The sequence below is a fragment of the Quercus lobata genome, chromosome 4, assembly GCF_001633185.2.
Source record: "Quercus lobata isolate SW786 chromosome 4, ValleyOak3.0 Primary Assembly, whole genome shotgun sequence".
NCBI lineage: Eukaryota > Viridiplantae > Streptophyta > Magnoliopsida > Fagales > Fagaceae > Quercus > Quercus lobata.
The window spans coordinates 40,043,501-40,055,910 of NC_044907.1; the positions used below are offsets into that span (position 1 = coordinate 40,043,501).

At 32.4% G+C, this 12,410-nt stretch overlaps 1 protein-coding gene and 1 non-coding gene across 2 annotated transcripts; one reads left to right on the forward strand and one right to left on the reverse strand.

Moving 5' to 3' along the window:
• Nucleotides 1-1,357: 1,357 nt before the first annotated feature.
• On the reverse strand, nt 1,358-1,431 carry TRNAM-CAU. The gene has a single exon. It is a non-coding gene; the product is annotated as a tRNA-Met (tRNA).
• Nucleotides 1,432-5,333: 3,902 nt separating this feature from the next.
• On the forward strand, nt 5,334-9,237 carry LOC115987813 (lysosomal Pro-X carboxypeptidase-like). Its single transcript, XM_031111423.1, has 9 exons — nt 5,334-5,792; nt 6,583-6,772; nt 6,876-7,009; nt 7,483-7,595; nt 7,739-7,985; nt 8,094-8,249; nt 8,358-8,437; nt 8,568-8,617; nt 8,831-9,237. Exons 1-9 carry the CDS (start codon nt 5,367-5,369, stop codon nt 8,965-8,967), a joined length of 1,533 nt encoding a protein of 510 aa, XP_030967283.1. The 5' UTR covers nt 5,334-5,366; the 3' UTR covers nt 8,968-9,237.
• Nucleotides 9,238-12,410: the final 3,173 nt, after the last annotated feature.

The window sequence follows — 12,410 nt, forward strand, 5'->3', positions numbered from 1 at the left end:
ATCCAACTCAACCCAAGCCCATATGACTTGTAGGGTTTTATGTTTTGCCTTAAGTATAAAAGGAAAAACCCTAACCACGTTTTAAGGATGTTGTTTATGCTGTATGTGTGAATCTCTTGTGAGATTTAGAGGTGTTTACCTTCATAGATACTTAGGGTTATCAAGATTGAGATTGATGTCGAGAACTTGGTGATCGTTTCAGTTGCTGCATAAAGAGCTTAAAGAAAACACGCGTGGGAGTACTTGTGGTTGTTGTGAATCCAAGAAAGAAGTAGTCTGTGAACTCGGAGTTGTCGCGTGGTCGTGGTAATAAGTTTTCTACTCGAGGTAGCAATAGGATGTCAGTGGTCTAAGTCGTTATTGTAAAACTTCAATTCTTTCATAGTGAATCTGTTTTACCTTGAAAATAGCTAGGTTAAATCCTTCCCAGGTTTTTTATCGGTTTGGTTTTCTATCGGTTTGGTTTTCCTAGATTATCATATCGTTGTGTTCTTTATTTTTGGCACTGTTTCAATGATATGATTTATCTGTGTTAACCTAGATTTGTATAATTTACCTAAGTTAATTACTTGGCTAAATAACTAGATTAATTTGATTGTATTTAAGGGGTCTAAAAATGTACAGTATCTCTAATTACAGCCCCTCTGGGATGTAAAATATATATTTTCTCACCATTCCCATAGTGTATGAGACAAATGTATGCATTTCGATTAGGGTTGTATTCTATGATTATGATTCTACCATATATGTCTTTTTCATTTCATTGACAATCAATTTTACGGTATAGACGCTTATGACCTCCCTCTTTATGCCCCGTGGCAATGATTCCTCTGGCATTACGACCTTTACTACAATGATGCTGTCTATAGATCAAATTATTTCGTGGATTGGATTTCACTTGACTGTTTACGACTCCATTACATGTGCTCAAGGTAGAAGTTTTGTATAAATGTATTGCCATGCTATTAAGTATTTTGATTTAAATTATATGCCCCATAATTGATCTCATTCTTCTACCATTTCCCGGGAGTCAATGACTATTCATAGCTATTACCTTGACACCAAAGAAGTGTTCGACCCAATGCTTTATTTCTGTCCTAGTTGATCCCGATTCGACATTAGAAGTATATTGATTTTTACCTAATAACTAAATAATTTTGTCTGTAAATATTGCATATTTGATTCCATTCATAAATCTATTTTCTTCCCTATGAGTCTTAGTCTTACTAAGAATGCTAGTTCTTACTGTTTATATGTTATGATATGAATATACCACACTAATTCATTATGTAGGGATGATGAGATTCCATTGATACATAACCAATTCCAATAGACTTATTGAAGGGTCCCATTGGCGTGCATCTAGTAGGAATTGAACCTACGAATTTGCCAATTATGAGTTGGGCACTTTAACCATTTAGCCATGGATGCTGAGCGGGGATCCTCGTACATGGTGAATAACCAAATTCCAATTGAAATGAAACCTTAGGATAAATCAATGAAATTTAGAAGGACTCAATGAAAGGACATCAATTCAAATCATGGGTTTTCGAATTTAAAGAGATATTGAGAGAGATCAAGAATTCTCACTATTTCTTAGATTCATGGACCCAATTCAATTCAGTGGGATCTTTCATTCACATTTTTTTCCATCAAGAACGTTTTATAAAACTCTTGGACTCCCAAATTTGGAGTATCTTACTTTCACGCAATTCACATGGTTTAACAAGCAATCGACATTTCACAATCATGGGTGTAGTACTATTTGTAGTAGTGGTCTTTATAGGAATTGGTAGTGTCTCATTGTACCCATTAATGATTAGGATAATGTTAAGAAAGCTAAGCAAGCTAACCCAGTGGGGTTGGCCGAGTGGTTGGGCACTTGGTCTCAAAGTGGCTATCTTGGATTTGATTAGGAGTTCCTTAGTTCAAGTTCGGGCACTAGCACTTTGAAAAATCTTCCTGAGCCAGCGATTTATCCCGCTATGGGCCCACTCGTTGCGAACAGTGATTAGTCTTTGGTTGAAAGGTTTGAGGAAACATTATGGGAAATCAAAAAAGAAAAAGAAAGCTAAGCAAGCTAATGCATTGCTGGTGTGGTCTTCCATAAAGACCGATTAATTTCTCCTAAATTAGTCTTTCTTATCCTATTTTCAGGATAACAAATGAGAATGCGCTAAGAGTCACCAATCACGCCTTTTATCTCGTAAGATAAATAAATAAAGGTTTTCTACCTTGTGGAACAAGACTTCTTCTAACATTAAAATCACAAATGCTAGCTCACACACCCTAGAAAATAATAATAATAACCAACTATTTACATATTCTATATATATATATATTTATTTATTTATTTGAGAATCATTTACATTATATTTTCAATACAAGAATCCTAGTGAGAAAAAAATTAATAACGAACTATCTACATTATATTTTCAATACACAAATCCCATATCGATTTACTCCATTTCATTTAATTTTTTATTTCGTAATCTACACTACTTAATGTCACTTGTTTTATAAATTAAAGCTTTGAGAACCCCTTTTTGTTTTCTTGGTCAAATGTTTGAACTTACACCATTTCATTTTTTGTTTTTGTTTTCTTGGATAGCTTATTTTTTGTTAATTTATTTTACTATTTAGCTTATTTTTGCTACTATTCATGGGTCCCACTGCACTTTTTAGTATTATTTATGGGTCTTATTGTACTATTTCAACTAACTTTTACCTTTATCTACAATACTTTCAGCAAAAAGTTTTCAATTTCAGCAAAATAAGCGGATCTTAAACAGACTCTAGTGCGTTTGGCTCCAAATTAAAAAGCCAACTTATTTTACTATTTAGCTTATTTTTGCTACTATTCATGGGTTTTACCGCACTTTTTGATACTATTTATAGATTGCACTGTACTATTTCAACTAACTTTTACCTTTATCAACAATACTTTCAGCAAAAAGTTTTCAGTTTCAGTAAAATAAACGGATCTTAAACAGACTCTAGTGCGTTTGGCTCTAGATTAAAAAGCTAGCTTATTTTACTATTCAGCTTATTTTTGCTACTATTCGTGAGTTTTACCGCACTTTTTGATATTATTTATAGATTGCACTGTACTATTTCAACTAACTTTTACCTTTATCAACAATATTTTCAGCAAAAAGTTTTCAGTTCAAGTATCGATTGCTTAATTTGTCAATCTATTTTTACAACATACTCCATTAAGTATATCTATATATACCCAAATTTTCATCTATAGCCAAAACCAATTAATAGATGTCTAAATTTTGTTGATGATAAAAAATAGATGAATTAAAAATATGAATTAGCCCAATTAATAGATGTCTAAATTTTGTTGATGATTAAAAATATGAAATAGCTATCAAAAATGAAAACTAATGATTAAGGTTGCACTTGGCATTGGCTAAAAAATTCAGTTTAAAAAAAAAAAAAACTATTTAGCTTATTTTTGTTATTATTCAGTTTATTTTTGGTACTATTTGATGGGTCCCATTGCACTTGTTGGTATTATTCATAGGTCCCACTATATTATTTCAATTAATTTTTAGCGTTATCTACATTACGTGTTTATTTGGGAACAACTTATTTAGTTGAAACTAAAAAGTTTTTGTTGAAAATACTGTAAATAAAGTTAAAAGGTAGCTGAAATAGTACAGTTGGACCCATAAATAGTACCAAAAAGTGCAATAAGACTCATGAATAGTAGCAAAAATAAGCTAAAAAAAAAAGTTAGTTTTTTAAGCCAATGCCAAACGCACACTACTTTCAGCAAAAAATATTCAATTTCAGTTAAATAAGCTGTTCCCAAACGGACTTTAAGAGTAAATATTTATTTATAACAAAAGCTATTGTATGGTTTCAATTAATTGAACTGGTAAAAATTTATGTTGTCAAATGATAAACTTGTGATTCAATCTTGTTTAAACCAAAAAAAAAAAAAAAAAAGCTTATTAGTGCCTTAATTAATATGATCTTAAAGGGTGTTTATCATGTAGCATAGACTATAAATTCAAGTCTTATTGTACTTAAATAAAAAAAATGATTAACATAATACGAGGATTGAAATCCTAAAGTTGTTACTAATTTTATTATAAAAAAATTTACATTGAAATAAGAAATAATATGATGGGTGACATATTAAAAAACATAACAAATAAATTTCTTAATTACTTTATTTTGTCATAAACACAGCGAACCAAAATCTTTTCACTTCTTTTAGAATCGAACAAAGAAAAATCCTTCATTACATTTTGTTTGAAAACATAAAGAGAATTCCCTCTTTCTGTCAAGAATTAATATCGTACCGAAAATTGTTTCAATTTGAGTTGGGGGAATAAAATATTTATGTACTAGTAAATACCGGCGTAATTATAATATTAATGAATTTAATAGTAAATATATTATTTGCATGTTTATAAATTTAATTGTTTGGTAAAAGTACATGTAAATATTATGGAGCTTTAATTCTTTCATTTTATATCTAAACCAATAAGCTTAAAAGTTTTTTTTTTAATTAAAAAAGAAGGAAAGAAAAGACCATGAGACAAAACAAGACAAGACAAAAAATTAAATAAGAAATGGTAAATGATACATAGAGAATCAGAGATGGTCACGTTGAGGGAGTAAAAAATTATTTAAAAAATTAAAAACTTGTGGGTGGAAAGTGGAAACCCAAAAACTCAAAATTAAAAAAAGCCAACCCATCCTGCCGTTGGAACTAAAAACAAGCCAGCCAGTCATTTTTATGTTTTTCATGTCTTCCAAGATTTTATTAAGTTTTTCTCTGTACACACTTTGCGTTAATGGGTTTTGCTTAGCACAGGCTGGCATCCATTTACTGGCCAGAGCCCACTATTTATTCCGGGAAACGATCCCGATATAGCATGTATTTCAACTAGCACGAAATTAATGTGTTTCTGTACAAGTCCACCTGCCGGCTGCTGGTACGGCACAAAATTGACTCATTTGTTTTTTGTTCAAACAAAATAAAAAAAAAATATTATCACAGACATGGTACACATACATAATACACACACACATAGTACAGAAAAAGTAAAGAAAAATATGACTTGAAGTCCAAATTTTTAAGAAGGTGACAAAGTCAACATGAATTTTTGTTAAAACCTTATTCCCTCGATGTTATGTGTGTGTTTGATTCTAAAATAAAAAAAATGACAGTGAATATGCTAATTATAAATTTATAAAAATAACCAACTTTGAATGCAAAAATCCTGCAATTATACTGGGATCAACTCAAAAGTTGCATATATATAGTTCTTTTTCACATAAATATATATGACATCGAGATTCCCATTCAAGCATTGCGTTCGATTCCACTGCATATCATTATCATGGCCATTAGAACTCATAAATCATCACAGGGAGCCCCATGGCTTCCATGTTTGCTTATTCTATTGCTCTTCATTACGTTCACTTGTGCTTCACCACCAACGAGACCGAGGCTCGGTGTACTAGGCGGACACAATAATCCAAAAAATGATGTACACAACCCATCTCTAACTGCATCTGACTCAAAAAAAGATTATCAAACGTTCTATTTTGATCAACCAATCGATCACTTCAACTATCAGCCCGTAAGCTACAACACTTTCCGGGAAAGATATATCGTGAATTTTAAGCATTGGCGTGGCGCCAAGGCAGCTGCTCCCATATTTGCATATCTTGGAGAGGAGTCTTCCATAGACGATGATCTTGGTCTTATAAATTTCATGCCAGAGAATGTTCGCAGGTTTGGTGCTTTGGAGCTGTACATAGAGGTGAGTCTAAACATATTGTTAATTAATTAGGAAAACTTGATTCATATGGCTTTATATATGTGTGTATAAATAGATATATACTCACGATAAAGAACCGCTATGAGAAAAACAAGATTGCTGGAAGCCTAGAACCCCTCCTAAAATATTACAGGTAAGAAAAATATAATCATAAGAATCATATATGCAAATGAAAAAACCCACAAAAAAAAAAGGGGGGGATCTTGCAAATGCCTGAAATCTTGTGAGACTTTCCTAGGCCTGTTTGATATGTGATTCCAAATAACAGTTTTCAGTGTTTAAACACTGAAAACTGTAATTCTAAAAAAACCTACGTGTTTGGTAAGACTGTTTTTTTAAAAGTGTTTTAAGTAAAAAAAGTAAAAAAACTCACACACATATACTAAACACACAATTATATTTTTTCACACACTGAAACATGTTATTTGAAACATGATACCTAAACACATTTAAATTTGCTTTATGAATATTGTAAATGCATGTTTTCATAATACTTTTTAAATCACAATTTTCACATTATTTAATCAACGATAGTAGAAATCTCCAATCAAACGATGAATTTCTATCTTTACTTGCTTCAATCACTAGATTCACTACATTAAATATATGATTCCACTGCTGTCGATAATTATTTAATTATATAAAAATAATAAAATTGTACCTCTATTGACTTTGAAATTGTTTTCTTCTTTATTGGAACAAAGTTCATCGATGGCAATCCCATCATGGAAATATATTCCAAAGTTGTCCTCCATAACGATTTTTTTTACAGCATCGCTTCTATGGTGAATCAATCCCTACTGGATTTACAAGCGAAGAAGCATTGAAAAATGCTACCATTCGCGGATACTTTAGCTCGTCTCAAGCTCTGGCAGATTATGCAGAAGTAATTAGAAGCTTGAAGAAAAATTTATCAGCTGAGTCCTCTCCAGTTATAGTCGTTGGAGGATCTTATGGTGGAAGTAAGTCTTATGAATATTAGAAATTAAATCTCACTCAAACTAATTAAATCTCATATATTAATCTCAGTTCCTAATGTTTTCCACTTTTAAATTTTTCCAACAGTGCTTGCAACATGGTTCCGCCTAAAGTATCCTCATATTGCAATGGCTGCATTTGCCTCTTCAGCACCCATTCTTTACTTCGAGGACCTCGTTCCACATAATTCATATCCTGTTGTTGTTACCAAGGACTTTCAGGTTAAAATAAATAGTTTATACTCTATTTATTTTGAACCATATCTTATATTTTGAGATAGAAATTCTGATTTAACTTAATCTAAATGTATAGATGTGAAACTCTTTTTTAGAGACTTGAACCTTAACCCTTGTTTTTTCTTGTGCTTGTGGGGACGACCATCACGCAAAAAGTGCGTTATGATAACCGTATACCTTATGTTTAAAAGGCTTTAACCTTGTACCGGAAAATTCATATTATGCTGTTGTTACCAAGGACTTTTAGGTTAAAATCAATAGTTAATACTTGAACCGTGACTCATATTTCAATGGGGTTAACTTTGTGTGAGGATGATATGTAGTTTAGTGGCATAGTCGAGTCTCCTTTTTAAAGAGAACCATATATAATTCAAATCTCCCTCTCCTACCCGTAACAATTGAATTATCTTATAAAAAAAAAAAAGAAGTTGACTTTGCTTGTATTATGGATATTGCAGGAGGCTAGTTTGAGCTGCTATAATACCATAAAGCAGTCATGGTCTGAGATCGATAGAGTTGCTAATAAATCAAATGGTCTTTCCGAACTCAGCAAGAAATTCAAACTTTGCAAGTAATAATACTGAGTTCTTCATTTGTCTTCATATCCCATTTGTTTGTTAACCTTATACTACAATTTATGCTGATATAATTTATTCAAACTTTTCAAGGTTTTGATTTCATCTCATATAATTGTATTGATGAACTTATACATAGGCCATTGAAGGATGCATCCGACTTAAAGAATTACTTGAACAGTCTGTATTCATCTTCAGCTCAATATGATAGACCTCCAAAGTATCCAGTGACTGTTGTCTGCAGAGGTATTGACGGAGGAGCCAATGGAACCGACATTCTTGGCCGAATTTTCTCCGGAATTGTTTCTTATTATGGGAAAAATAAAGAGTGCTATGATTTAGGTGATTTCTTTTCAACAGAAACACTGACTGGTTGGGACTGGCAGGTAATGCACTTGCATTTATCAATTTTTTTTCCTTCTAATTTAATCAATTTCACAGCTTCAACAATTGCCAAACTTGATTGTAATTAAAACTCGCCTTGGCCTTTGTAGACATGTAGTGAAATGGTTATACCAATTGGGAATGGCCCGAATGAAACCATGTTTCCTGCATCACCATTTGTTTACAAAGAATATAGGGACTACTGCGTGAATAAATTTGGAGTCGAACCTAGGCCCACTTGGATCACAACTAATTATGGTGGTTACGTATGGCTTCTCTCTCTCTCTCTCTCTCTCTGTATAAGTAATGAAAAAATAATGTACGTGATTTTTTATTTATTTAATTATTTTTTGTTTCTCAATGTAAAATTGCAGCATATAAAAAGGGTTCTCCAGAGGTTTGGTAGCAACATCCTCTTCTCCAATGGCCTACGTGACCCTTATAGCAGTGGAGGGTAGCTTTTCAAAAATATATAATCTTTTTTTATATTTTTGGGCAAAAATGTTGATCCTTTTTTCTGTAATATTTGGTATTTAGTTAGCTTGCACTTACAATGATCTCATTATTATATATGCTAATTTCAGGATATTGGAGAACATATCAGATAGTATACTTGCTGTGTTTACAAAAGAAGGTAATTCATAATAATGTATGCAATAACTTCACAATTTCAAATGAGATATCCACATTTGAAACATGAAATGAATGACGTGATTGGAATTATTGCCCTAATTTAGGGTCATAACAGTTCCGCTGAACTTTTGGACCCCTTAAAAAGTCTAAGTAATTATCTTTTGCTAGACTCTATTATAGAACAAGTTTACTAATATAAAGTTGATTTCTGCAGGGTCTCATTGCCTTGACATAGTGCCAGCTGCAAGTGCAAACGATCCAAAGTGGTTGATCGCACAACGAAAACAAGAAGTTAGGATAATCGAACGATGGTTTAACGAGTACTACGATGAGTTGCATAAGTTTGGTTAGAAGTTCACACGTAATGCTATTCATGGATTATGAAGTCACCAAAAATCAGATTCTGCTTTTAGTGTGGAGCAAAGATTAACCGCAGTAGTGCAGACTTGAGTAATAAAGACAACGTTTAAATATATATTAGAATAATGATTATCATACGCATCATGCATGCATGTACCCAGTTAAAATAATTGTGAAATTGTCATTTCACAATTATAATTAAAACTGTGTTATTAATACACGATTTTACGTGTGTATTTTTCTATAACTAGTTGTGTATAACTTCTATATCATGAGTCTTAATTTTTTACACAACTTCTATATCATGAGTCTGAATTTTTTTTCCAAGTGAATTATGACTCTCTCTCTCTCTCTCTCTCTCTCTCTCTCTCTCTCTCTCTCTCTCTCTTGTGTGTTATGCTTTGTGGAGTTTAGTTGTGTTTGATTTGGATTATGACCCGACTAGAAATAAAATTGTTACGGTTTTTTAATGGGAGTTTTTCTAAGGTCTAGTCCATGGAGGGGAAACTTGAACCGATAGGCCCAAGTCGGAGCTTAGGATAGAATAACTATTTGTAGCTTATTTGTAGACCATTGTGAATCCTGTGTGCAAGATAGAAAACTATTATTTTAGAGATTAGGGTTTTGTGTTGCTTTTTTGAGAGAAAACTGTATTGCCGCATCTGGTATTTTTTCATGTGAATAGTGAAATCCCTACAATTTCGTGGACGTAGATAAATTGCCGATCTATGTAAATATTGTCTTGTGTGATTGCTTTTTTTTTTTTTTTTGGCATATATTTTTCTTTATTTTTGAATGTCATAACTCTGAGAATTTCATGTATATTCCCTTTAACACACACAAAAGAAATGACTATAGTACATATTTGCATTTCTTACTAAAAAAAATCACAATTCTTGACAGGGATCCAAAGAAATATTTTACGTAACAACGATCAAACTTTGAAATCGCCTGATCGAGATTGTCAATTTACTTGGTGACTCTTCTTAGTTCTTCATTCTTAGTTGCATGCACTTGCATGTGAGACCTTAATTATTGAGGGTGAGGTTAATCTATGGTTGAATCTATGACCTAATTTTTTTTTAGCATCTACGGTTTTTTTTTTTTTTTTTTTTTGGGTCCCATTTTCTCCATCTCATCCCCGGTCTATCTTCTCTCAAATATTGGTTCCACAGTGAGTAAATGTTATTATAGTCACTTTACAAAATAGTCATCCCTTTTGGGTTAACAAAACTAGTATGTAATCCGTACTTACGCACGAAAATGGTGAATTGTAGTGATACTATTGATTTTTAGCTTAGATTATTAAACATATAAAACATTAGTTCAACCAAGATATTTGGAGATACTAAAATGGTTTTTCCTTAGCAATTTTCATGATATTGGCTACGTCAAGTTTCTCATTACACTACTATTACATATGTAATTTTGAAAATCACTACTAGATACTACATATACAATATCAATTGACAATCTTTGTTTGTGAAATTCTAATAAATACAACACAAAATAAAAGAATAAATTGGTTTAATAGTATCTCCTAAATTGAATGGAGGTGTATGTGATAATTCAACTCAATTATAGTTTGTGACCTTCAAGATCTTCGCATACAAAATATCTGAATAAAAATAATATAAAAAATACGCTCATTAGTTCTAAGAAAAAATAACAGCAAAAATGTAAACAATCTAATTTGTATAAAGCAGAAAAGACAAAGAAAATTATCTAAGATGTCAAGATTTAATTAGGCTTGATTGTTTGTATTTAGCACCTACTCATCATTAGCTTAACATCAACTCCACCAATTGAAAAAACTTGCCAAATAATAATATGTCAAAATTAAAAGAAAAAAAAATGAGACAGTGAATAAATATTTACCTAGCTCAGTTGACATCTTAAATAGATAACTTATGAAGTCACTTAAGTCCATTGGTCTTTATAAAATCTGTATGGACCAGCTTTAGACTTCTAGCCCAACGGATATATGGACTTAAGCCCAAAACAGCCCAAAACAATAAATTTGAAGAGAATGGGTTGGGAAATTGGACTTGTGTGAACCAGGTAATAGAAAAATATGTTTTGATGCTAAAAAGAGAAAGATAACAGAAGTTTGTTAAGAAATAATGTTCTCAGATTGGTCCGAGGACGCTGATTCTTAAATATTTTCTACTTAAAGCTCTATTACAAATTTGTTTACAGTTTTTCCGTCCTCTTCACCGTCAGGGGAGGCATCCGGGTTGGAGGAGGCTTGCCTCCACTGTGCATGGCGCAACTTTCTCTTCAGCTGGTCGACTTCTAGTTGCAGCACTCTGGTATTCTCTTCTTGAGAAAGATGACCCTTTCCCCGTGACTGGCTTCTTCTGGTCTGGGCACTATACAAACTCCCCTCTCAATCTCTTCTCCGCTCGAGGTTGACGAAAGGATTTTGACGTTGGGACCCTATGGATTCTGCCTGTCGTAGGTCTGAACCTGCCATGGTTGAACGTTGAGCTCGCTAACACCCAAATATTCCTTCCCATAGATGGCACCAATTGTATAGACCAGCTTTAGACTTCTAGCCAAACGAATATATGGACTTAAGCCCAAAACAGCCCAAAACAATAAATTTGTAGAGAATGGGTTGGGAAACTGGGCTTGCGTGAACTAGGTAACAGAAAAACACGTTTTGATGCTAAAAAGAGAAAGATAACAGAAGTTTATTAAGGAATAATGTTCTCAGATTGGTCTGAGGATGCTGATTCTTAAATATTTTCTACTTAAAGCTCTATTACAGATTTGTTTACAGTTTTTCCGTCCTCCCTCCATGGAGGGTCTTTCATGTTATATAACCCTCTTTAGATCATCTTGATCCTATACTTGTTGATCATCTGAGCCCTTACTTGAGTACCTGTCCTATTAGACACCCTCTTGATAACGACTTGTTTCTCTTTGGACAATTCAACTGTCCCGGACAAAGGCCCAAGGCCCAACATGTCATTTTGGGCCTTTATCCCTACAGAATCCATTGCAAGAATAGTCATGAACATTTTATAAGAAATAAAAGAAAATAATTTTGTATTAGGGTCCGTTTGGTTGGAGGAGTGAAAAAGTGAGAGGATAGAAAATAGAGAGATGATAGAAAAGTGGAAGGATAGAAAAGATTTAATTTTCTCTCGTATGTGTTTGGTTGGGAGGGTAGAAAAATGGAGGGATGAAAAATTCTTTTGTTTGGTTGAGAAGAAAAGTGAGAGGATAGAAAATAAAATTGGTATAAAGTTACCATTATATCCAATTTAGATAAAACAAAAAGAATACATTATATTTTATTAAAAAAATATGTATGAATGATTTCTTCATTAAAAAACTAAAATAAAAAGAGGATAAGAAGTTTAAGAACCCAAAACTTTTTTTTTCAAAAAATAAAAAATCAAAACAATTTTTTTAATCAAAAAAAA